Raw genomic sequence first — 24692 nt, forward strand, 5'->3', positions numbered from 1 at the left:
TGTGGTGCTGGGGATTGAACCAAGGGTTGGAGCATGCTGAGCAAGCACTGTACCACTGAACTATACACCCAACCCTGAATATTCAAATTTTAAACATTGACCTGAATTGTTTACTCTTCGATTCCTTCTTTAACAACCACACAAAAAACAAATGGTTGGTTCTTTCATCAGACGTGTCATTGTTTAGTTTATTTTCCTAGTTTTTGTTAACATTTTGCAGTTTCACTACAGAAAGTTTTCATGGTATCCTGGTGCCTCTGATTGATTCCAAAAGACTCTTAGTGCTTCTAGGATAGTGCATCCCGAGGAAGCAGATTTGAGGGAAGAGGGGATGAGCATCTGGGAGCAGTTTCCTGTGCACATCTAATTATGTAGGCATCAGGAATGATTTTTTAATCCATCATTGTTTATTCTCTCCTTAACTAATGGCTGCATCATGTCACTTTAAGATGCAGACATCAACTCTATTTATTCACACAAATGAGATGAGAATGCTTGTTGTCTACATTTCAAAGTAAATTTCTGAAATATGCATTTATAAAAGGACTGTTGGATAACTGGAAAAAATCTGGCTTTTATTCTTTGTGTAGTACATTCTGATTCATAAATAGTGTGAAAAACTAAATACTAAATATATGGATGCACAAACTGGAAAAATGACATATGGCAACAGAGTAAGTAAATGTGCTACTCTTTTTAACCTAAAAAATGTTAAATGCTTGTTGAAATCTTTAAGCTTCCATTTTCAATGCACTGTTTTAAAGCAAAATTAAATTTAACAAGGGAGAACAGAGTATGGCACATAAATGTTGATTTACTTCAAATATTTGGCATAAATGCTCAGAGCTTAGATTAAGGGAAAATGCCTAAAATATGACTATGTTTAGTTCCACTAAATATTCCAATAACTAATTACTAATAAAGTTGTTTTGACATGGTCCTGTATAACATTTATATTATAGTCCAGCAGCCCTGTAAAACAAAGATTTGCATCATAGGAAAGCAACTGAATCTTAAATAGATTGCCAGAGTTATTCATGCAGAGCATTCTGAAGCCTCAAAGAAATTTATCACAGGGTACATGGTAACGTATAGTCATATTTGTCTTGACAAGAAATCACAATATTGTTTTGCTGTTGCTAGGGCCCTAAAGTATGCAGTATTTAATACCATAATATTTTTGGCCACATGTGCTCATGCATGAAGTAGACATTGCATAAACTTTTAAATCTATGAAATACGTTCATAGAGGTATCTTTGTCTGAAGTAAAAGAGAATTCCTAATTTTTGCATGAAGGAAGGTGTCTAACTCCACCTACTTATTACATAGAAGAACTGGGTTTCAAACCAAGGATTTCCAGCTGCTAAAACCTAGCTCTCCTTCTACCTCCTTCCCTGACTAAATTTCAACTCTTGCTTCCCTTAGATTCCTGAAATCCAATAATCTGCAAAGAAGAACATGTAAAGGTCAATGCATATGGTTGCCTGGGTCATTGTGAGTTCTCTTAGAATTTTGCTATCCGTATAATTTGACTTTGTCGTTGCCATGGGAATTAAATTGTAATTTATGGTAATTTCCATCTGTAATAGTACATACTCATTATGACATTTCTAGATTTTTGGAATTGTCATTACTGCCTATCACTTTCATTTAGTTAATGCTTCAGTTAAGCAGGGTATGCTTTCACATCATGAGCTTCATTGGCTAGTGAAAAGCCCCTTACCCTAGGTATATGCAAACTCTTCTATTGTAAACTATTTCTGACATTACCTTCTGTTTCTTGTTGGCAAGAGGAAATCCTCTTTGATTCAACTGATTAATATCACATCAGTCAAAGAGAACACAATGCTTGGGTTTAGATGAAAAATATATTTTCCCCAAAAGCACTTTTTATCCTTGAGTCTATTCACTTTACCCTTCAAAAATTATTCCATATCAGCCCTGTGTGCCTATAATGGCCTGTGATAACTGCCTTAATAAAATAATGTGAATATTAATTTCTCTTAGTTCTATTGGAAATATTCCATTTTCTTTCAAATCTTATCTATTAAACTTTAAATATTTCTCTTCCCTTGTCAGATAAAATGCCTCTTTCCTTTTATTTTCCATGGGGAATCAGTTAAGATCCATCATGCATACATCATTTTCCATGTGTTTACCTGTGCCAACCTGAGCATCAGCATCAGGCTTCAGAATGACAGCAAGTAGGGGCAAGAGAGTGGTAAAGTTTCAATGGTTGACAACAAAGAGCTCACTGCTTTGCCACTGGAATGAATGCAACGTGACCCAAGAGGCTCACTGAGAAGGAATACCAATGTACACCTTACCCATTAGAGTTGTGAAGAAGAGAAATCTCTGAAGAGAGAACAGAAAAATACCACAGAGGAGAAATAAGCAAGCTTTTTCAGGTGGGGAAGGTTCTTAGAGATGCCCTGGTTCACAGTCCTTTTCTACTGTAAGCTATTAAGACAATTAGAAAACTCCTCTGATTGGAATCAGCACCTGACTTAAAATGGACTCTGCCAAATGATACCTGGACAGTCAAAATGACATAGCATGGCTTCATTGAGATCTAGTCCACATTGTTCGTAGCATTGAACTGGACTTTCACAATATCCTTTGTTTGTTTGTTTTTTTTAAATTTTTATTCACTGTTATTCTTCTTCAGTTTACTGTCCTTCAGTTTATTCTCCATTCTGAACACGTTTACTTCCTCCAGCTCCTTAATGAATCTCCATTGTTCATTAAGGAACAATGGAGATTCATTAAGACCCAACTGTTTGAAGTCACATAAGAAACCCTTCAGGAATTTTCATCCACAATGACAGAATGCTCTTCCATGTATTTGACCCCCAATGATCTGCCTATTCATGAACTTGACCCATTTTTTTCAAGTAGCATGTTTTATATACTAAAGACATCGAACTTTTGATCTACACATTATTTATATTTTATACTTTTTCATCAGGCTTTTAAAAATTGTTTTTAAACTACTCTTGGTAACTTCTGTTTTTCAAAACACTTGAACTTGTTTTCTGGTTAGCAAAGCCAAGAATGAAAGCACTGAAGAATAGTCCCTCCTTATAAAACCTGGAAATGCTCAGATTTTATACTTTTATGGTACTATCTAGGGTTTCTGTTTCATTTTTCATTATTTCTTTTGCTATAAATCTTGTCTTTAAATAAATTTTATGATTTTGCAACATTTCTATTCCTATGTTTTGCCATAGTTAATTCCATTTAATTCTCCATGTAAATAGCTTTCACTCTTTCTCCCAACCCATTCTTCTAATGACTTCCCTAAATTAAAAGCTCTAGACAGTGCTGTATTACTCAGTTGGCAAACATTTTCTGGTACCTTTTTATGAGAAGCATGATTTGTAAATTCTGATAAAGCTGATATTTTATGGTTATGTTAACACTTACATGACCTTTTGAGTGGGAAAAGAACTCTTATATCACAAACTTACTCCTTGAAAACCTTGAAGACATTGCTCCATTGATTATAAGTCTAATGTGGAGGGAGAAGTCTGACCCAGCCTGCTCTTATTCTTGGGAAGTAACTAACTTTCTCTAATTTAGTGTTTTCATATTTCTCTAAGTATACATTATGACAACTTCAAAAACTCAGAAAGCTCCCAACAAATATTTATTTCTGGTACCACAGTTTGGCAGCCAGGTTCTATTATTTGTTGAGGTTGCAGGTTAGATGCTGGTCGGCTTCTGCTATCTTCCCATTCTGGGGTTGAGGCTGAGGGAGCAGTCCTGATCTAGAAAGGAGCTTCTCCTGGAGGAAGGCATGGGATCAATGCCTCTGATGACCCTCTGAGTCTCTGGCTGATAAGCGTCCTATAAGTTCTATGCACATGTCATTGGTCCAAAGTAACCAGAGAAGGAAGGATGTTCTCCCAAAGAAGGAAGTACTTAATAATTGAGAACAATGCTATCCCTCAGTATTTAGGGGATTCTTCAGTTTGGGTAGCTAAGAACTTCAGTGAGAAATATCTAATTTCTGATATGAATTTCAACTTTACCTTGTATCTGAATACTGTTGCTGCTCCATTTATTCTCTTCTTTAGTACATACAATGACCCATGTTATTTTTCTGTGGTATGTTCTATATCTACTATCTCTTCTGAATCTATTATCTTTTCTGAGATCACTTTTATTCTCCTGTTCTTCTATTGAAAAACTTGTTTTTAATGTACATGCTTTGAGTTTCTCCAGTGTGGATTTTCTTTCTCAAGGTTTCTAGTATTGGTTTAAATTCTTTCAGGGCATTATTTTTTTTTCTTACATTAATTTCTACTTGTACAGTTATCTTTTCCCTCTCATTTCATGTTTTCTTTAATTTCCTTGGCTGGAAAGAAGATGCTATCTACAATAAATGTAATTAAATTTCATATCATTAAACATTTTTTTAAAGATGTGTTTTATCTTTTCTTCTGTGTCACAAAAACATTTTAAGGGATTTAAGTTCTTGTCTTGATTGTTTATGCTTGAAGCAGGACAGATTTAGCTTAGTTTATTTTCCTAAAACAAGGGAGAAAGGACTCATTGATGATCTTTTAGGAAATCCTCCACAAAGATTCTGAGTAGAGGAGCTGGACAAAGTAGTTTTATATCATCATTTTGATGATATATTCTTAGTACATCCCTAGCACCTCAACACATGTGTTCCAGATGCTGTTCTAAGTATTTTACTATAATGACCAATCTATGAAAGAGAAAACTGAGTCCCTGGGTATTTACGAGATTTGCCTGAGTTCAAAATTGCCCCAAATCCCAAGCAGTCTACCTCTAGGATTTATAAGCAGAAGTACCATACTATAACATACTGGATCCCATTGTAGGAATGTGGCACCATTGATTTAACAATTCACTGCTGATGTACAATTAGACTTCTCATGATCTGATATGAGTAAGATCTGTAATGAGTTATTAGTAAGTTGAATATTTAGTGGACATTGGAATATGATGGGCCAGTTTCCACAGATGACTAATTCTTTTCATAAAACCAAATGTAATGAATGTTCAGATTTACTTAGTATTCAGAAAAATCATGAGTTTTTCTCATAAACTATGGTAATTAACCATATGACAAACTCCCTATAATTAAGGGATAAATTGCTGGCATAAAAATAAAGCATGCTTGCATGCTATAATTACTCTGTAGCTTATAGTTTATCAAACATGCACTCTGAACATAAGAGGTTATATAAGTACATAACTTCTGGAAGAAACCCTGTGCTTTTTCCACATGAAAGTGACAACAAGAAAATGACAGCTTGGTGTAATAATGCTAAGCCTACCGGACATGTCTGCAGGCCAAACTTTAACACAGGGTCCCTATCTCCTCAGAGGGCCAGCTTTAAGAAACTAATATATACACTACACAAATATCAATTATTTGTATGTTTGTATAGTAACGAATTTACAAATGATATTTATATAGTGATATTTTTCACTACATAAATATCAATTATTAAAATCAATTACTGGAAGAATTTTGCATTTTTTTTTGCCAATGTGAACAAAAGTAAAAAGCAATATGTTTACTTCATTTATTCCTCGTCACAAAAAGAAAGGGCAGCCACAGTGATGGTCTTCCTTTCATTCTGGCTGATAAGCATAAATGCACGTCCTTTTAACAGTTTCAAAGGAGAGTCTGAGATATTTTCCTAGAACATCCCATCTTCCTCTGTTTACATGTCTATGTAGTAAAAGAATAAACCAGGTCCTATGCAGGAAATATTCTGCCTGGGAACAGGAAAAAAAAAAAAGAGCAGAGCCAGCATCGTGTATAGACACTCAGTGAATGAGGGGAGAACTGAATCAGCTTCAAAACATCTTTATTCCCCAACCACAAACTAAAGAAAAGTACACGGATTTGATATGGACAACAAACAAATATAGTAATGAAAGAAAGAAGTTAATAATCATTCTCTCTGGCAATTCACAGAGTCTAATATAATATTTTTGCTTTTATCATTTTATATTTTTAAAGGCACTGTAAATAACAATGAATCAACATAAAATCAATAGGAATTTTCAATCCTTTAATATAGAGAATGACATAGTAGTACATAAGAATATTTGCAATGCTAGGGAACTACTAAAGAACTCCCATGCAAACAAATATGTTCAACAGCAGAAGTCTGTGATGATTACCTATGATGATTTTTGAGGTATACAAAGTGAAAAGATTCTAATTGTTACCCTGACCATTTTCTTTAAAATATGTTTAAGATCTTTTTCTCAATTGCATTGTTTCCTATGCTCATTTATTAAGTTAAACAAAATCTAATTTTGTATATATAATTCAGTTTTTAAAATGTGTACTTATTTATATAAATATGTATCTCAAAACTTATACTGTATAATGTTTCTCTGTGGCTTATCAATGATGTGGACTTTTGTGGATAAACATGGGAAATTTATTATAATAAAACATCAGCTAAACTCCTAGAGAACAGAAATTAAAACAATCCAATGACTCAGAGAAGAAGCTGTTCATTTTCTTTTTGGAACCATCTAGAGTGGAATGGATATGTGGACTCTGCTCCAAGGGGTCATCCAGGGACACAGATTGCCAAGGTTGATCAGTCATTTTACAAACCTGCTTCCCAGATTGCTCCAATCTATATTTTCCATTTGATAATAAGGGGTAGAGAATGCCCAGAGCAAGAGTCTTTGAAGAGATATGCTAGAGGTTGCGCTTATTCCTCTACTCATATTTCATTGCTCTAAACTTGGTCATGTTCAACTAACTGCAAGAGAAGCTAAAAAGTACAGACTAAAACTGGGCAGCCATGGATGTAGCAAAAATGGAGAGAAAGGAAGAAGGGGAGAATGAATATCAGTAGACTCCTGGCAGTCTCTGCCACTATAAAAAGATCCAGTTTAAAAACTGTTGTGGGGACTAAATATAGTTGTAAAGCATAGAAGCGTTTTATAGAATTTATAAAAACCATTAATACAAAACTTGATGCATACTAAGGATTATTAAATGGTAGCTGATATTAATATTATTATTTAGGATCTCTAACATCTAAATACTTAATTCCCTCCAAAGTATTGTAGGTAAGTGATTATTTAGCTATTCTGGAATCTTTATAGTAAAAAGAAATAACCTCTCCTAATGCAGTCATTCCATTTTCAGAACGGATTTCCTCTCTCTGGTCATCGTTTATTTTCCTACCCCCATTCCTTTTGTTCACCCTACTTGTGATCTCTGAGGTCCTACAGAACCAATCTCATTCATCTACCATCTTTCAGACACTCATGAGAAACTACTGCTTCTTTCATGAGTTTTCTTTGTCTCTAATCATCTTTGCTCCAATAGTCTCTCATTGTCCATGACATTGAGTCCACTCAGCATCCTGGACACATTCACTAACTCATTTAATGTTTATTTTTGGAATAGTGAATATTCTATTTTGTTGGTCTCCACCATTGAACTGTGTTGCCAAGAGCATTCATTGCATGGTATTCCATGTTATCCTGACCAGGATGAGCACAGCAAATCATAAGTCTGCTCAGTCAGGGTTGCATTTTCCTTAAGTGAGACTTAAAGATCCTATGAACTATTTTGACAGGGGTATCATGCTGTTGGCACATGCCAACTTGTGGTCCCTCTGAGCTTTTTTCATTTGTGCACTTAACCTAAATGCTCCCTACCCTACACAATTTTCAAATTCAAATACAAAACATTTTATTTCTACCTAGTTTATTGTCTCTTCTTATAGTTTCTTAAGACATTTTATTCTTTCACCCAATTATCACTCACAGATTCTCTCCACCTCCACTCCTGATTAGCATGTGAGTAAATTTTTCTAAGATACTGACCAAAATGTGAAAGTGGATCAGGCTGATTGAGAAGACACTAGTAACTCTCCGAGCAATCAACTCGTTACAAATGCACACAACTGCATCAACATTTAGGAAATATCACCCTATCCGGTTCACAAGAATCTCAAGAGCAGCTTGTCTTTAAGAACTTGATTTTTGTGCTTGCTGCCAGGCCTGCTGAGGTCTTGATCTGCTATTCAATGTTCTTCGTAGTCTGGTTGTATTCAGCCCAGCCTGCCTTCACTGCCTCCTTTCAGGAAAGCACAACTAGTGTTTTCCTGCTGCCAGAACTTTGAGAATGAGATTCAACACATATTTATTAAGACCTGATTATGTGCCAGGAATTGAACACAGCACTTTCTCATAGACATGGAATATGAAAGAAATGGAATCTATTTGATGAAAAATGCATATATTCCCAAGTAAAAGCATCTTACTACTTTGTCTATGTGTGAGACCAGTGCACAGTATTCCTTATATAGAAACTGTAGCAGAATACTTAACAGATTCCATCTATAGGTACTCAGCTTTTAGCATGAGGGATACAGAGACACTTTAAATACAATATGCATTTTTTAAGATGATCTTTTCAATGGCTAAATTCTTGCTAAACCATTAGACTTTGAGGTTAAGTAAATTAACAATAACTGTGCAGGCACTCTCCAGATACATACACAGGAATAATTATTAATTTGCTGTAGATAACAATTACATTTTAGAATTTAAATTGTGAATTACCTGTACAGATGGTACCTTTTCCAAAGGACTTTCTACTCGAGGAATGCTGATCATTGGCATCTGGGCCAAATTATCCATGTGTATATGCTCATTTTCTGGTTGTCTTCCTTTGAAATTGTTTACCACACACACGACCTAAAATTTCAAACAGTTATAGTTACTATAGATAGTAAAACTATATATCATATGACTGCTGCCCTTTTGAACAGTTTAACAGATCCAAATATAGTAATAAAGAATTAAAATAACTTAAATATTACATGCATAAAACTTTACACCCATATTTATCTCATATATATTTTAACAACTACTTTGATCGAGATAGGTTTGAGAAATTCACCATTTAATATGTAGCTCAATTAATAATGAAAATTTATTATTCCAAATTTTTCATTAAAGTATACTTAATTCTCAAATCAATCCAAAAATAACACCATAACCTTATAAAAATTCATAGCAAGCTAACCTTTCCCTAATGTGGCTAACCTACAACTTAATTTAAATGCTAATTATTTTCCATTGCTTCAAGATTATTGCATTCATAATAAACCTTCTACAATTGGCACTATCTAATTTAGTAACATCCTTTTAATTAACCTCATTTATTGTCTATTATTTTTGTTGCATATGTACTTGGTATTTCAACAATAGAATACCAGGGCTACTACTGAAATAGAAGACCCTTTACATAAAGGAAATTGACCTTGGTTTCAATTGATTAGATCCCATAGATAAAAGGATTTGAACTAAACCAAAGGTTCTCATATTTTTGTATGCCTAAAAATAAAGTTCTGGCACTGTTAAAAATGCACATTCCTAAGCCTGCCCCTAAAATTTCTGAAGTAGAATATAGGTGAAGAATGAGGCCTAGGAGTTGGCATTTTTTAACATGTTCCAGGATTTCTGGATGGAAGCAGATCATACTTAAGAAGTAGTAAATTAAACAACACAGTAAAATTATTTGCTATTGTTCATGTATAATAACTAGTGAGTAATGTACTGGGCTTTGTTTTTCTGGATTTATGGAACTCTATAAATCAAAATGCAGGTCTTATAGGTATAAGCCAATATTCATTTTTTAGTAATACTTTATAATAATACATTAACATTGCATATTTTCATAAATGCTCCATCACAATGTCTTTTCTTTAGCAGAATTTATTATTGAATTTTTTCAAAGGCCAACTACAACTTGTTACTCTCAATTTTTAAATACAAATTACAAATCTTTAAAAATCATAACATACTATGAGATTTTCCTTCAGAAAAAATGTTTCCTTGCAAACTCGTAAGAGTTATTTGTGTTCATTTTTATCTCTTATCCTTCCATTTCCTAGAAAAATTACAGGTTAAAAACCTGATAATTTGATATCTAATATCAAATTCTGATAATTTGATACCTCAGCTTTACCAATGCCACCAAGATCTTTAAAGTAATGGATGGTAAAGGCTTGAAGATGGGTACTTCATAAATCTACTGTCAAATGATGTTTCCAGCTTCATAACCCCACAAAAGACTCATAGATACTGACTGCCCAGGAGACAGAGTTAGCAAATTTTATCTGGAGAGGGAAAGTGATAAAAATCATTGATTATGTTGGATAAAGATTCTGTGGGAACTACTAAAACTCTGCCACTCTGATGCAAAAGTAGTCACTGATAGTTCATAAATGGCTTATTAGTGTTCCAAAAAACTTTCTTTAAAAAAAAATAGGCAGCAGGTCAAATTTGGTCTATCGGCTGAAATTTGCTGATCACTGCTCTGGAATATAAAGGATATAATCAAGAATTTTAGCTAACAATCACAACAAAACAAATTAGCAATTTCATATCTATCTCATGATACATATGATACATACATAGAGGGACAGACATTCTTCCCATTCTAATAGTATTATAAATTATTGGAAAACAGGGCAGATGGAAAAAAACTGCAGATGAATCTTCTAAATAAAAATTTGGTAAAATTAAATAACTATGTACAAAGCCATAAGGAACTCATGAGATGAAATTCACCTAGAGTTAATTTGGGCTTCTGAAATTAGTATAATTGTTTTTGATATTATTTAGGTTTAAAAAACTTAGTGAAAAGATTTACTGTTTATACCTGCTTTTATTAAATGACAGGTTAATACCACTGAAGCAGCTGAAAATTCATATATGAAATTCATAAGCACATAACACGTATTAGACACTTATTAAATGTTATCTATTAGCATAATAATTATTCTTCTTTACTCTTGTTATTTAAATTTTAAGAAAGGAAATTACCAAATCTTCTTTACAGTCATATTGAAATATTTAATAAGTCTTATCTGCTAACATTCACAAGTCTTGATTTACTGTTCATAAAAATAATAAGAAAAAGAAAAAAAAACAAGAAGAGATCTGGCTGATCCTGAGTTCAATACTGAAAACTGACATTCTTCATTCTTTGGGTCCATTTTCTCAATTAGAAAGTGATCAACAAAGTAACTCCAACTTTTTTTTTTTTTTTGGCAAAGGTGTGACAAATTCAAAAAATATTCAAGACTAAGTTCAAACTTCACCCATCTTCTGACCTACCCCTAGACTCTCTCAGGAAAGGCAACATCCCCACACATATCTTCTCCCAGCCCAGCGCAGTTATAGGAGGGTTAAAATTTAAATTTATCTTTTACACTTCCTATACTAAACCACTTATTGTATATGCTCAATTTTACTTTCTAAACATGTTGATTATTTCTATCTGTTTGAGTCCATGTCTATCACCAACAACTCCAAAGACTAAGCAACCATCACCTCTTCCAGATTCCTGCATAGTTTTCTAAATTATCCCTAAATCCAGTCTTGGTCATCTTCTATTTTGTATAATGATGTGAAAATGATGATTCCAAATGCAAATTGAATTATATCATCCCGTTAGAACAATCTTTTGGCTTAGCTTCCCATTTATCCTAAAATGTAAATGCTAATCACTTTGCAACCTTCCTTCTCTCGGTTTTCTAAACACCTTTGCTCCTTTTCACTTCCTTCTATTTGAAATACTCCTCAGCTCCACCTTCTTTGAATTCCATTTTTAACTCAGTCATGGTCTATCCCTTCAGCATCTCTAACTCACAGAAGTCTTTCCTGAATCTCTGACTAGAACAACTTATTTTGGTTTTGTGTGTTTGTTGTTTTGCTTTGTGCTCATGTGAAACCATGCTTCTTTTTTTATCAGAGCACCTACATCAGTAAGAAATTATATATTAGTTAGACTAATACTTTGATTGATATATGCCTGTTCCAAGACTATATATGTTCCACAAATAAGAGATACTGGCTTTCATCTCCTGCTGTATTTCCACTGCTACAGTAAATGAAAAGATTAATGCATGAGCCACATTCAGGCCAAATATTCTCAAATTTTCCAATGTGTGTATATAATTTAATTTCCTTTGAAAGATTCGACTTTTGTATTTGTGACTTCCACATTTATAAGTCTACCTTTTCCTATAAAGAATATTTTTTCTTCATCCAGTAGTGATAATAAATTGATATGATTTATTTGTGTTCATTTTTTCCCTTCCCATAGCAACAAAACATCATTATTGCTTGAGATGAAGTTCCTGGGCTTTGGGGTCAAATAGTCTTCAATCTTAATTCTGGACACTTTCATATTCTAACTTTTAAAACATGTACAGGATATTTAATATAACTAAGGCTTTTTTTTTTTTAATCTGAATAATGAGGACAATAGCCACATCTCAATGAGTTATTGTGAGGTATAATGAAACTAATGTAGCAAAGATCACAAACATAACTATTATTTTTATTATTATGTAAGATAATATGACATACTATTGTTGTGCTCAATAAATATGAACTATTCATACTAACACCAAAGCATATAATTTTCATGTTTTGAATCATGCATTTGTATAAAATAATATTAATTAATCAACAACTATTATTCAACTAACAATTTCTTTGCATGTTGCTAAACATGGGATTCTACTCATTACTCTTAAGCAAAATGCACATAAGATGGGAACAAATTTAGATTGCAACAGAATTCCTTGTAAAATGTAACACAGACTTAGAGTATGGCAAAAATCAAGAAAAAAAAAGGGAAAACCAAGTAATCAGGAATATTGCCTAGAGAAATTGGGACTTGCCTAAGCCATGTAAAAGACTTGAATATAGCTGTCCAGGATGAGGACCGTGACACTCAGCACTTGGTCTGTGAACAGGCACTGGGCTGCACCTGCAACATGTAGGATTTCACTTGACCTTTAAAAAAGCCCTGAGAAGCAAATAAAACACTTTCTCATTTATCCATCTATCACCTGTTTCCTGTGCAACTCCTCAGTACCCAATCCTGTTCTAGCCATGGAGGATAGGCAATGAACAAAGCAAACAGACTTCTCCCTGGGGAGCTTACATTCTCCAGTGACTAGTAGCAAAACAAAAACAAAACAAAACAAAACCAAAAAAATTAGATGTGACATAAGAATTGGAGTGCTGTAGGGAAAAAAAAAAACACAACATTTTTTTCAAGGGTAATGAGTAGAATCCCTATGTCTAGCAACATACAAAAAAAAATGCTAGTTGAAAAATAATTGTCAATTGATTAATACTATTTTATCAAAAATAAGGGAAGATTCATGTTTTAAACATGGTTCAGGGAAGACCTTGCTGTTTTAGGGGTCACCAGGGGCTCAATGACTTGCACAAGGTCATACAACAAGTGGCAAAGGCTGGACTCAGATGTAGGTTTTTCTGACTTACAACTCCTTGCTTTGCTCACAAAGGCATATATGTAGGATGGTCAAAGCTTGCTTCTGAGAAGGCAGGAAGCTGATTGGATTCAAGGTGTAGGCTTTCTGTACTCAGTAAATAGAGGATAATAAATTTCTCTAGGAAGAGAGCAGGTGATAGAAGTGTGGATTTGATGCTGCAGGAAAGAGATTTTGTTTTTGTCTTGTTATTGGCAGTGAGTTGTTATAAGTCTACAGAAGTAGAATGGGGGTGGTACTGGCAGAAAGCCTGAAGGGAGGAGGCAGCTAGGAATCTACTGATAAAACCGAGGTGAGAAGCAATAATCTCTAGATTGAGAGGTTCTGGTTAAAAGGGCAAAAATATAAGATATGGAAGAAATACTGTTTGTAGTGGAAAGGAACTTGAACTAGATGAATCATTGGTTGTGGGAGAAGAACCAGGAGAATGAGTCAAAGGCAAATGCTAGACAAAGAGTCTGGGTGATTGGTGGGGGCGGGGGCTCTTCTAACCAAGAGTCAGAGGCTTGGAGCGGGTTAATGTTAATTTTGTTTTGGAATCATTTTATAATCTTGCACACACTGCAAGATAACTGGAAGCTCCCCAGGATATTACAAACCAGAGCTGGAGTCATTGCTCAAAATAAATGTTCTACTGAGTTGCCCGAATGAGAAACTCAGGAATCATCACAGATTGCTCCCTGTGCCTTGGCCATATCAACTCCAGTGTTCCCTCAGGCTCCAAAACATCCCACCTCCCCAATCCCCCCTGGAGATGCTCTCCTCTCTCTGTGCCATTGAGGTCTGACTTTTGCTATGTTATTTTCCTAGGTCTGCATAAACTTTCTTCTCTATCCTCACCTGGAGTTTTCTTTTTCAGTAAATACATTTTCAAAGCACAAATTTTATCACAAGGTGAAAGGGAATGTGAGAAGACAAACTATCATGTATGGAACTTATGTCATTCATTCACGTAGCCATTCACTGAACATATTCTATCTCATTTAATCTTTGTAAATCTAAAGACTGATCTTTAGGGAGGCTCAAATTCACCTCATTTAAAGGAGACACTAAGGCTCAGAAATAATAAAATTACTGAAGGATACAAATTGAACTCATGAAGAAACTGGGCTTCAATAATGCTGTGTTTTTGTTTTAACTCAGTTAAAGTCTGACAATAGATCGCTCACATTTTTAAGCAAAAGCCCAGATTATTCTTATAACATACAAGGCCATTCAGGATACACTGTCTGTGTCCTGTTCCACCCCACCTCTTATTACATGTGCTGGAGGACCAGTACCATTTTAGGAGGTCATGCTCTTTCATGAACAAGCTGCACCCTGTGTCTAGGGCACAGTTGGGCTCCATGCAGCCAATGTTTTGAAGCATTTCATGTTGCCTTTGTGCACTGTGCTCTTTCACCCTCATTCCAAAACTTTTCAAGTTGAAATACCACCTTCCCTTTTTGGATTTATGTTTCATCCCAAACTTTATCTCCTGAGTACTGGTACTTGTATCATTACCTTTGACCCTCTGCAAAACTCTTCGCCTGTTTTTCTCTTTTTAACTTGTTATCTATGTAAGTACATGGATGATTTATTTTTTTGGATATTTGTTTCCTGCACCAAGAACAATGCCTGGATTAGAACAGAGACTCAGTAAATGTTTATTTTATGATGGAAGAAAGGGAGAAGATGTTTAAGGGAATAATAGAACTGTTATTGTCTTTCTCCTAAACCAGACTGTAACTCCCACTGGAGATAGGCCATGTTTATTTGAACTTCCTTGTATCTCCAGTTCTTGGCACAGTGGTTGTTACCTGTAGGCACTCACACTCACAAACTACTGTGAATAAACACATAAATGCATGTGTAGTTATTATATGATGAAAGCATTGATTTTGCATGACTTTTTCATGAAGTCCTTTTCCTAGGCATGGGGGAATGTTCCATGAGCCGTCTTGGAATGTTCTGAGTCTGTACAATGCAAAGGTCTTGAACACAAGGAGGATCCACTATAGAGCTCAACCCTCACCACAGGGTTCTCCACCTGGTAGGTTGCTAGGAAGGTGCTAGGGTTATAGTTTTGACTTTGCAAGGTGTTAGAAAGTTTTCTAGAGACTAGAGGGAGGGAAGATGGCAGCAGCCACAGTAAGGTCAATAGGAAGGCTGATGAGATGCTGGAGAAGATGTTCTGGCCTGGGAAGCTGAAGCACAGCAGTCACATCTGGTACCTGTGCTCTGAAATTTTGACTGTTGGTGTGTTCTTTGCCTTGCCTGGGAATACTTTAAGATTTGCTTAAGGTGGTTTTGTTTGGTTTGTTTCTTTAAAATGTTAGCCAGTTTAAAAATGAGGAGAATGAAAGCAAGGAAAAGGTTTTGGCTCAAGTGTGGGCTCTTTTTCAGGAGGCCACAGATGTCTCTAAGAGCAAGTGAAAGGTGTTAAATTGATAAGTTCAGCTTAAGGCTATTTCTGTACTTGGATAAAATTTGATCCAAAGTGGCCTCTGGATATAGTGAACTGTAACCTAGCTTGATATATAAACAAATTGCAATATAATCTATAGGACTGTACCAAGGAATGGAATCTAGCCATTCACAGCAGCTGAACCTTCAGCCAATCAGAGGCTGAACACTGCCAAAACATGACCAAGGCACTGTTCACTTTCTGTTCCCTGGGTATAAATATAACCTGTACCCATGGTATGTTGGGGCATTCTGAACCAACTTTGGTCTGGGATGCTATCCAGTTTTAGAACTTTTTTTTTTCCTCAAATAAGGTTGGTTAATTTTAACGCAGAATTTTTTTTTTCTTAACAGAGGGTGGTCCTAAGACTCCCAGACATTGAGATTCAGAGTGAGTGATATCACCAAAAAATAGAAAAACAAAACAACAACAACAACAACAACAAAAATAATTCTACATAGGCACAGGATGTAGAATAGAGATGAGGTCATGGTTACTATTTTACCACAAGAGATTCCAGAAGAAATAACCTACTAAATATGCAGGTGCATAAGTTGTGCTTAAACTTTGCTCACTAAAAAGATTCAAATACATATTTTGGTTACTAACTGGTTATTGAATAGTGGAAGGAGATTGAGGAAGGACAGGTTAGAGTGAGAAGCAATTCAAATGCAATCAAAATGGAAATAAAGTATTTCTTATAAATTATAATGTGTCCATGCAAAAAATATGCTTTGATTTATAGTCTCTACAATTTGTCATCCAGGTGAAAGTTATATACCTACAATTATAATGGATTGATACACTCTAATATTGAACTCAAATACATTTTTTCAACCACCAGAACTTGTAGAAATATTCCAAGGTTACTTTAAAATAGGAATATGGATGGCAGGCTCACTTCATTAGAATTCTCTGCCCTATATGGTGAAATATTACTTGAGGTGGCATATCCTTGGAAGCTCTCCATGAATTTTTAGTTATGGAAATGAAATGACCCTTCTCACAAGCGGGCACTGTCAGAGCACCTGTGACTTGCTGGTTCCTGGAGAGCATGGGGCAAGGCACCAGACTATTCTGGCACTGTACAGATATAAATATTATATACTCCAGACATAAACTGCCCCAAGGAAATTGTTTAAATATCCATACGGTCCAGTTTTATAGCTATCCAGGGAGGACTGGTTTTAGCCCTGATCCATTTTATCTGAAAATATTTTATTCATCTTTAAGTGTAGAATTATTTTTTTTTCATTCCCCCAACCTGACATTAAGCAGAACATATGTGAGAGGTGAAAGAAATGAATGACTTAAAATATTAAGTATGATCATGTGATATGCCACATTTAGACAAACTCAGTAATTCCCTCTTATATTTTCTTATAGGCAATTTTTCATGTTAATTAAAAATCCAATAGTATCTACATAAATTTGACTTACCAGAAATACTGCTATAGATATTCCAACCAGAAAGCCTGCTATCACATCTGACCAATGATTTCGATATTCTGCTACTCTGTTGAGTCCAGTAAGAAAAGCCAAACACATTAATCCCAAGCATAGAACTGGCTTGGCAAGTCTGGTTCCTTTGGCTTTGATTGTATTGGTAATGTACATCTGAAAGAGTAAAAAAACATGACCTTTCTTGATGGTATTTTCTTTTTTTATATGCATAGCATATTACATGTATGTACACATAAATATTACAGACATATATACAACTATATGGCTCAATTAATGTAGTTTAAGAATTTTTGACTGAAGTTTCATTAAATCACAATTTAAGATTAGATATTATTTAATTTTACTTACTTGCCGTGACCATTTCTTACTATTGGCCAATTATTATCACCTAGGAACAATGAGCACAGATATTCTAGGTAGCCTTTTTGAAAAGAAAAAATTTGTTAACATACCTTTTCTTGTATTATCTGAATTTACATTTTAGCGTGATCTTAACAATATTTTTAGAAGGGGAAAACTGATAATGTCTATAATGTTTTCACTGTTATATGTCATAATGAAAGGACGAATGCTGGATAAAATCAGAACTGTGAATATTGCTTAAAAAAATAAAATGGAGCAATTTCCAACAAACAGATGTTACTTTGAAGAAGGAATTTAAGAGTCAATACAGTGCCAAGGTCTATTTTTATGTTTTTATCTGAAATGGTGAAATTACTTTCTGTAAATTTATCAGCCAAAATTTAGGATGACAATAACAAAAAAATATGATGGAAATGTATCAGCTAATAAATAGATACTTACATTTTTGGCATGTTCACACACATTAATGAAGACTATGTAGTGTTACTTGATTGTACTGAATGAAAAATTATGTGCTACCATACTCAAGAATCATTTGTTCCTATTCCTAATCTGACTTGCTCTAGAGTTCACCTGCTCATATTTAAATCATGTATGACTTCATAAGCAAATGTGACGACTAAAAGTGTCAATTATTATTATAGTCAATAGGAAAGTAATTACAAAAGAGATGGCTTTACCAGCACAATCAAATTTTATGGTTTTAATGTCAGTAAGTATGCAGTAATGATAACATGCCCAGAAAGATACCTAAAAATGTATATAATCACATGACTATTGCCATGAGTTGAATAAAAAATGCATTTGCCTAGGGGAGTAAACCAAATGTTTAGGTTTTTAGTTCACAGCAACCATTTTAGAACACTATGAACTTTTGTAATTATCTTTTTTTGTGTTTTTCCCCTCTCTAGGCAAAGTGTGCAGCCCTGTTAGCTGCCAGAAGAGGCAGTATGAATATTTAAAGAGTACAAATGATACAATTTTTGTCTCTAGCCAAGTCCTAACCCTTTGCAATCTATCCTGGTTCCCAATATTTTAAAGGGAAAAAAACCCTAAAAAACTAAATAGTCCCCATGTTGGCCTGTGACCTTCAAAATTAGTTCTGTATATTCAAAGCCAGTGCTCAGTAGAGCTTAATAATTTCAGTTACAAGGATCAGCACATAGGACAGGGAAATAGGAAGAAATGAGAAAGAGAAAAAAATGGTTTTGTCATTCTAAATGTATTCAAGAGCTCTGCCCTTCATGACAACCAAGGTAGGGGTATCGTGCCACATCAGTTTTCCAGTGATGCAGCAAATGCAGTTATTCCTTGGATACCTCCTCTGTATGAAGGGAGAGTGGAATTTGGACTGCTTGTAAGATTTCCTTTAATACAGTTAGAGGACTGATTGATAGTTCCTTACCTCAGCCTTTCTTCACATCTGTCAGAACTTTAAAGAGAGCCTATCCTTACTAAGACAAAACAATATGGTACAGTAGAATAATATTAATACCACTAATATTAGTTATAGTCATCATTTAATGAGTGATCACTATGTAGGGAAAAATTCTAAACATATTACATTATCTTATTAAATTCTTTTTTAAAAATCCCTGTAATTTAGTTACCATTGTTACCTTCTTCATCTTAAAAATGGGAAAACAGAATCAAGGTAAAGCTTGTTATGAAGAGTATACAGCTTGATTATTGGGATGGCACTGTCGAGAAAGAAGAGATATAAATGGAAATTAAGGGGAAGATATTTAGGTACTTAAGCACCTAAGTATTTCTTACTTTTCCTTTCTTCTTGATTTATTGTTGAGAGCAATGGTTGATGGACAAAAGCTGAATATCAGTAAATGTAAGAGAGTTGGAATTAGAGACAGGAGAAACAAAGCCACGATGATATCACAGGAGTGAGGTTACATTTATACTCCACCCTTAGCAAGAAATGGGAAAGTAGGGTAAGTGTGGGGTTCATGTCCAAAACCTCCTACAGAATCTATATGACTTTAGTAAAGGCTTGCTTTGCCTTATCCCCAAAGGCCATCTCAGATACAGCTCAGCCTTTACCTGTTCAAATTGTGGAGACTCATAGTAACCTGTGAGCTTGTACTATAATGTGCTGAAGTTTCTCCTAAACTGCCTTAATGATTTAAACAAGGCTTATATGGGACCCAAAGACACCGTATGGCCACTTTCAAAATGAATGAGAAAGATTTTATATCAGAAAAAGCCTGGAATTTGATGTTTTTTTTTTTTTCCTCTATCAGATCCCACTTCATATCCAGATGCAAAGGGAAGACGAGAAGGTGACTTAATTTCCAGGGTTATGAGAATTTCAAGTTACAGATTTTTTTTTATTAGTGCATTTCAATTATACAGAGTAATGGGTTTCATTGTGCATATAAATTATGAAATCAGCATAGATGCCTGTCAACAGAAGAATGTATAAAGAAAGATTTAACTTGAAGGCAGATCATAGCAGTTATTTATAATGCACAGATTTTTTCTGGAGCATAATCATCTAGCATGGATATAACAAAAGAAAAATTAGAGTTTTCACTTGTACTTGGCAACTCTGTAGTACTTTATGAATCCAAGTACATTTTAACCAGGCTAATTGTGTTATCTTTACAGAAAGTCTATTATTCCTAATTTGCAGAAGAGGAAATTATGGCATAATAATCTATTAAGTGAGCTGGATACAGGACAGGAATTTATTATTTATGCTTTCTTGGTTTTTAATTCACTTATGAAACCATCTTGATTAAGCAGATGTCAAAATGTAGCTTAAATAAACACAAACAGAAAGATGATATGATTTGAGCAGGACAGTATTCACTCAGTCCTCAAGGGTCAGTGGAAGCTCACTGCCTTACAGGCCAACTCATTTAGCCATATTAGTAGTTCTCAGGCACCTATTCCATAAATAACTATTAGCACTAAGGTGCAGAAGGATAAAGTTGATCATTTGCTGCTTGTTAATAACCTGGTATATATTCTTGCACATTTTTCTCTTTGTTTATACAAATATACAATAATTAACATACATACCAAGGGGCTTTGCATATTTGTTTACTTTGACTAAAATATAATCATTATGCCCAAATTATATCTGTCATGTGAGTTAACTCACTTGTTATAATAAAGATCTATATTTTGAATAAATCGAGAATCTATTATACTATTTATAAAACAATACTATTATTAAAATAAAATTTTTAAAAACCCAAATGTTTGTTAAGCATCTCCTGTGCATCAGTGTTGAGTTTCTTCAAGAAGGCAGCTAAAGCTTGATTTTGAAGAATAAATACTACAGCTCCAGGTAAGGGGAAAGAGGGCCAGGGGAGCTGTCCTAGACACAGGACAACATACATAATCCTGTAATGTGCTCTCAAAGACAGAACCCTGTCTGTCTTCTATCAGAGTGCTTCCCACCATCTGTGGTTATTATTAATTTTAGTTGTTTTCTTCATTAGAGTGAGGATATAGAAACCAAGTCTGGGTTCTTCAGTGTATGCCTTGTGTTTTGCACTGTGCCTGACCCATAGTAAACACTAGATAAACACTAGATTTATTAAACAAAAACATGAATTAAGGGAAATGCAGATATTCAAGGGAAAGAGCATGGAATACTTTCTTTGTATCATTTTTTACTACCTGAATCATGTTTTCCATTTGCATGTACCTATGTTTAATCATTCTCTTCACAATAGCCAATTAGCACAGAACTTCTATCCATTCACTAATCTCCCTGATATCCATAGAAGATCTTCTACACAGTAGCCACTCAAAAATTATTAAATGAATGAAGCAGGAATGGCATGGTTGGGTGACAATAAATTTTGAACTCTGTCTGAAAGTACTTATCACTCTTGAAAGTACTTATTGTCTGAAAGTACTTATCACTGTTATTATCTTGCATATGTATTTTTTTTTACTTGCTGTTATGATTTGGATATGAGGTGTCATCCAAAAGTTCCTGTGTTAATGCAGGAATATTCAGACATGAAATGATTGGATTGTGAGAGCAGTAATCCATCAGTCCATCTTAGTTCAAGTGGACTGACTGGGTGGTAACTTGTAGGGAAATGGGGCATAGCTGAAGGTGAAGGAGGTGGGTCACTTCGGGGTGTACCCTGGAAAGATTCATCTTCCCTATGGCCCCTTCCACCTTCTCTCTCTGCTTCCTGGTCACCATAACTGGAGCAGCTTTCCTCTGCCAGGCCCTTCCACCATGATGTTCTGGCTCACTTTGGGTCTAGAGCAATGGAGCTGGTCCCCATTGGACTAAACTCTAAAACTGCAAGCCAAGATAAGTTTTTTCCTCCTCTAAGATTTTATTGGCAGGTCTTTTGCTCACAACAACAAAAAGCTGACTAACACACTAGCTTGTCTTTGTCCTCTTTGTCAGGAGCAATGCTTGGTACAGAGTAGGCACTGGTGCTAGGAAGAATGTCAGCCCCCTAAAGATGTCCATGCACTCATCCTAGGAACCTATTTTGGGTTCCATACTATTTCCTTTGAATGTGTTCTCTAATCAAACAAGTCCTTCAAAGTACAGAATCTTCCCTGGCTGTAGTCAGAAAGAGATATGGATATGCAATCGTACTGCCTGTGAAGATGAAGAGAGGAATGCAGAGATAGCTCTAGAGCTGGAAAAGGTGACCAATGAATTCTTCCTCAGAACACCTTGAGGTTTGCAGCTGGATGACAACTTGACTTTAGTCCAGGGAGACCCATGTTGGACTCTGAGATACAGAACTCTTATAAATCTGTGATGTTTCAAATCACTACATTTGTGGTAATTTGTCATTATGTCAATAGAAAACTATTACACTCAATATCTATTTAATGTGTAACTGAATTAATATTTATAAAAATGTTCCATAGGAAGAGATAACCATGGCATAATGATTAGGAAATCTGCTTTGGAACCAGAAGGATTTGGGTTTGAATCCCAGCACTGCCCCTGTGTGAAGTGTTCAACTCATGTAAGGTTATCTAGGTATCAAATGCAAGTGATCATTATAATACTGCCACATGGTGTTGGAAGGATTAAATTCTAGGGCAAAGGTAGACTACTGAGTGCAGTAAGATCTACAGTGAGTTCTCAGGAACTGTAGGGGTTAAGTCAGAGCCAGAACACGAAAACATAACAGGCCCAGAATCTTCATAGTGGGGGCAGAACCTGGTGAATGAAGATGGTAGGTTTAAGATGGTCCTGTAGCTGAGCATTTGGAGGACTTTATTCCTTCTCTTGTTTTCATGCTTCTTCATTTTTCACTATGTTATTTTGACATTTTTCTCCTTTTTTAAATACTGCAAATGAAATTATCCATAATTGTTTATTTGCTGGTGATTATTATGTACACTTTTGTCATTTACCTCTTTCTTCCTACAGATTCACAAGTTAGATTTCATCTATTGATGTGAGAATAATGCAGTGGCCAGATTCTTCTGCAAAATAGACACTTCAACATATGTTCATCCTTCTCCAAAAATTCAGAGCCCCAAATTCAGCTCTGCAGAATACAGATCCTCTGCCCCACCCAGAGTCAGGTGGACTGTTCCGTATTGCACTCTGTACTTTACTCAATATCTTAGCCAGGTTAGGACTGGATTATCTTTAAACTGATCTCTTAAATTGATAACTTTGATTAATACAATCTAATAAAGCGCATAACTTATTTTTTAAAATAACCTCATAACATTATTGGTCACATTTTATTTATATCTATGGTGGTATAAGAAACTAAGTCTTCCATGACTTCTTTACATGGATCAACGCCTACCTATTTTCCCTTATCCTGGACTTCTGAGACTCTTCAAAAATGAAATTTCTTATTGCGTTCAAAACAACATCCCACCCTGTCAAGATCATTTTCAATTTTTACATTGATATCTGTCATATTAGTTTTCTGGTTTATAGACAGATTTCCCCCAAATAAGACAACTTTAAGGATGTGATCCTCTGGCACTCCAGTAGAGATCTGTTTTTGCAACTTGGTAAAGTGACAGTAAAAAAAATATGAGGGGTTTATTTACCAAGCCAATGTACAGTGTTCTGGATGCCTTATCATTGCATTCATACCTGATATTCTTATCCACATTCCTAGGTTTTCCAGACTGCTATGCAAAGGTATCTGATGGTGTATGTAATAACAGTTATGATGGAAAGCACTGCAATAGTGGAAAGACCAAGGATTTTAGAAAACAGATTTGTATTCACATAATTCAGACCTCTCAGGGGAGGTGGTGATGGTAGTATAATAAATGATAGTATATTGAAGTGTTGGGGCTCAGAAAATTATACACCAAAGCATAGCATTTTGGCATTCTGAATACTTTGAACTAAAGGAAATTAGAAAATTAGAAGGTTTCAGAAGCATGATTTCTCTCTGACCTTTTCCTGCCCTCCCATCTCCCCTCTGCTTCCCCCTACCCCTGAAACAATGCATAGAAATCAGAATTTTTCTTCCCCAAGGTGGGTCATAAAACCTAGAAAAGTCATTATCCCCCTTATACCAGTGAAGACCCTCCTTACAAAGGGGTCCTGGCCCATACCATAAAGAAAGGAATACTGCTCAGAGACCAAGAAGAATCTAAACAGAGTCTGTTACATTAGATCATACCCCTCTATGCAATCACATCTACATGGTTGTTTATTCTGCACTGAATTTCAGCATAAAAATAGACTGTTTTCCCTGAATCACTGGGTCCTCAGTTCTGAAGTCTCCCATGTAACTTAAAACTTTGATTCAGTACAATTTTTATGCTTTTCTTTTTGTGAGCCTCTCATTTGTTATAGGAGCACTGTCATGGGCCTTCCGATAGATGAAGAAAAGTATCACATCTTTTTGCCCCCTCAGAAGTCATGAATTTAATTTACTACAATCTGGATTATATAAAGCCTGAAGCTCCTCTATTTTCCATAGTGGATCTAAACTTCCTTGTGAGCACCTGCCTTTCAGAGTAGGAACAGCATGGGAAAGGAAGAATCCCGAATACATTCTCTGTTTTCCTCTTTTTCTCACTGTTCCTCTTCTGGCAGTACAACACAGGGGTCTAGATGGAGGCCTGC

General features: G+C 35.1%; 1 protein-coding gene across 4 annotated transcripts in view; it reads right to left on the minus strand.

Moving 5' to 3' along the window:
• The window catches only part of Plppr5 (phospholipid phosphatase related 5), a 110145-nt gene that overhangs the window by 12426 nt on the left and 73027 nt on the right, over positions 1-24692 (minus strand). For 3 of the 4 annotated variants that reach the window (XM_005327690.4, XM_078026804.1, XM_040289027.2), the window contains exons 4-5: positions 17237-17413; positions 8591-8725 (exon numbers count right to left, since the gene is read on the minus strand). In XM_005327690.4, the coding sequence (XP_005327747.1) occupies positions 8591-8725; positions 17237-17413 (312 nt within the window). Of the gene's footprint in view, positions 1-5560; positions 8143-8590; positions 8726-17236; positions 17414-24692 lie in introns of all 4 variants that reach the window. The other variant, XR_005735322.2, reaches the window with a different exon arrangement.

Source organism: Ictidomys tridecemlineatus, chromosome 11, assembly GCF_052094955.1.
Source record: "Ictidomys tridecemlineatus isolate mIctTri1 chromosome 11, mIctTri1.hap1, whole genome shotgun sequence".
NCBI lineage: Eukaryota > Metazoa > Chordata > Mammalia > Rodentia > Sciuridae > Ictidomys > Ictidomys tridecemlineatus.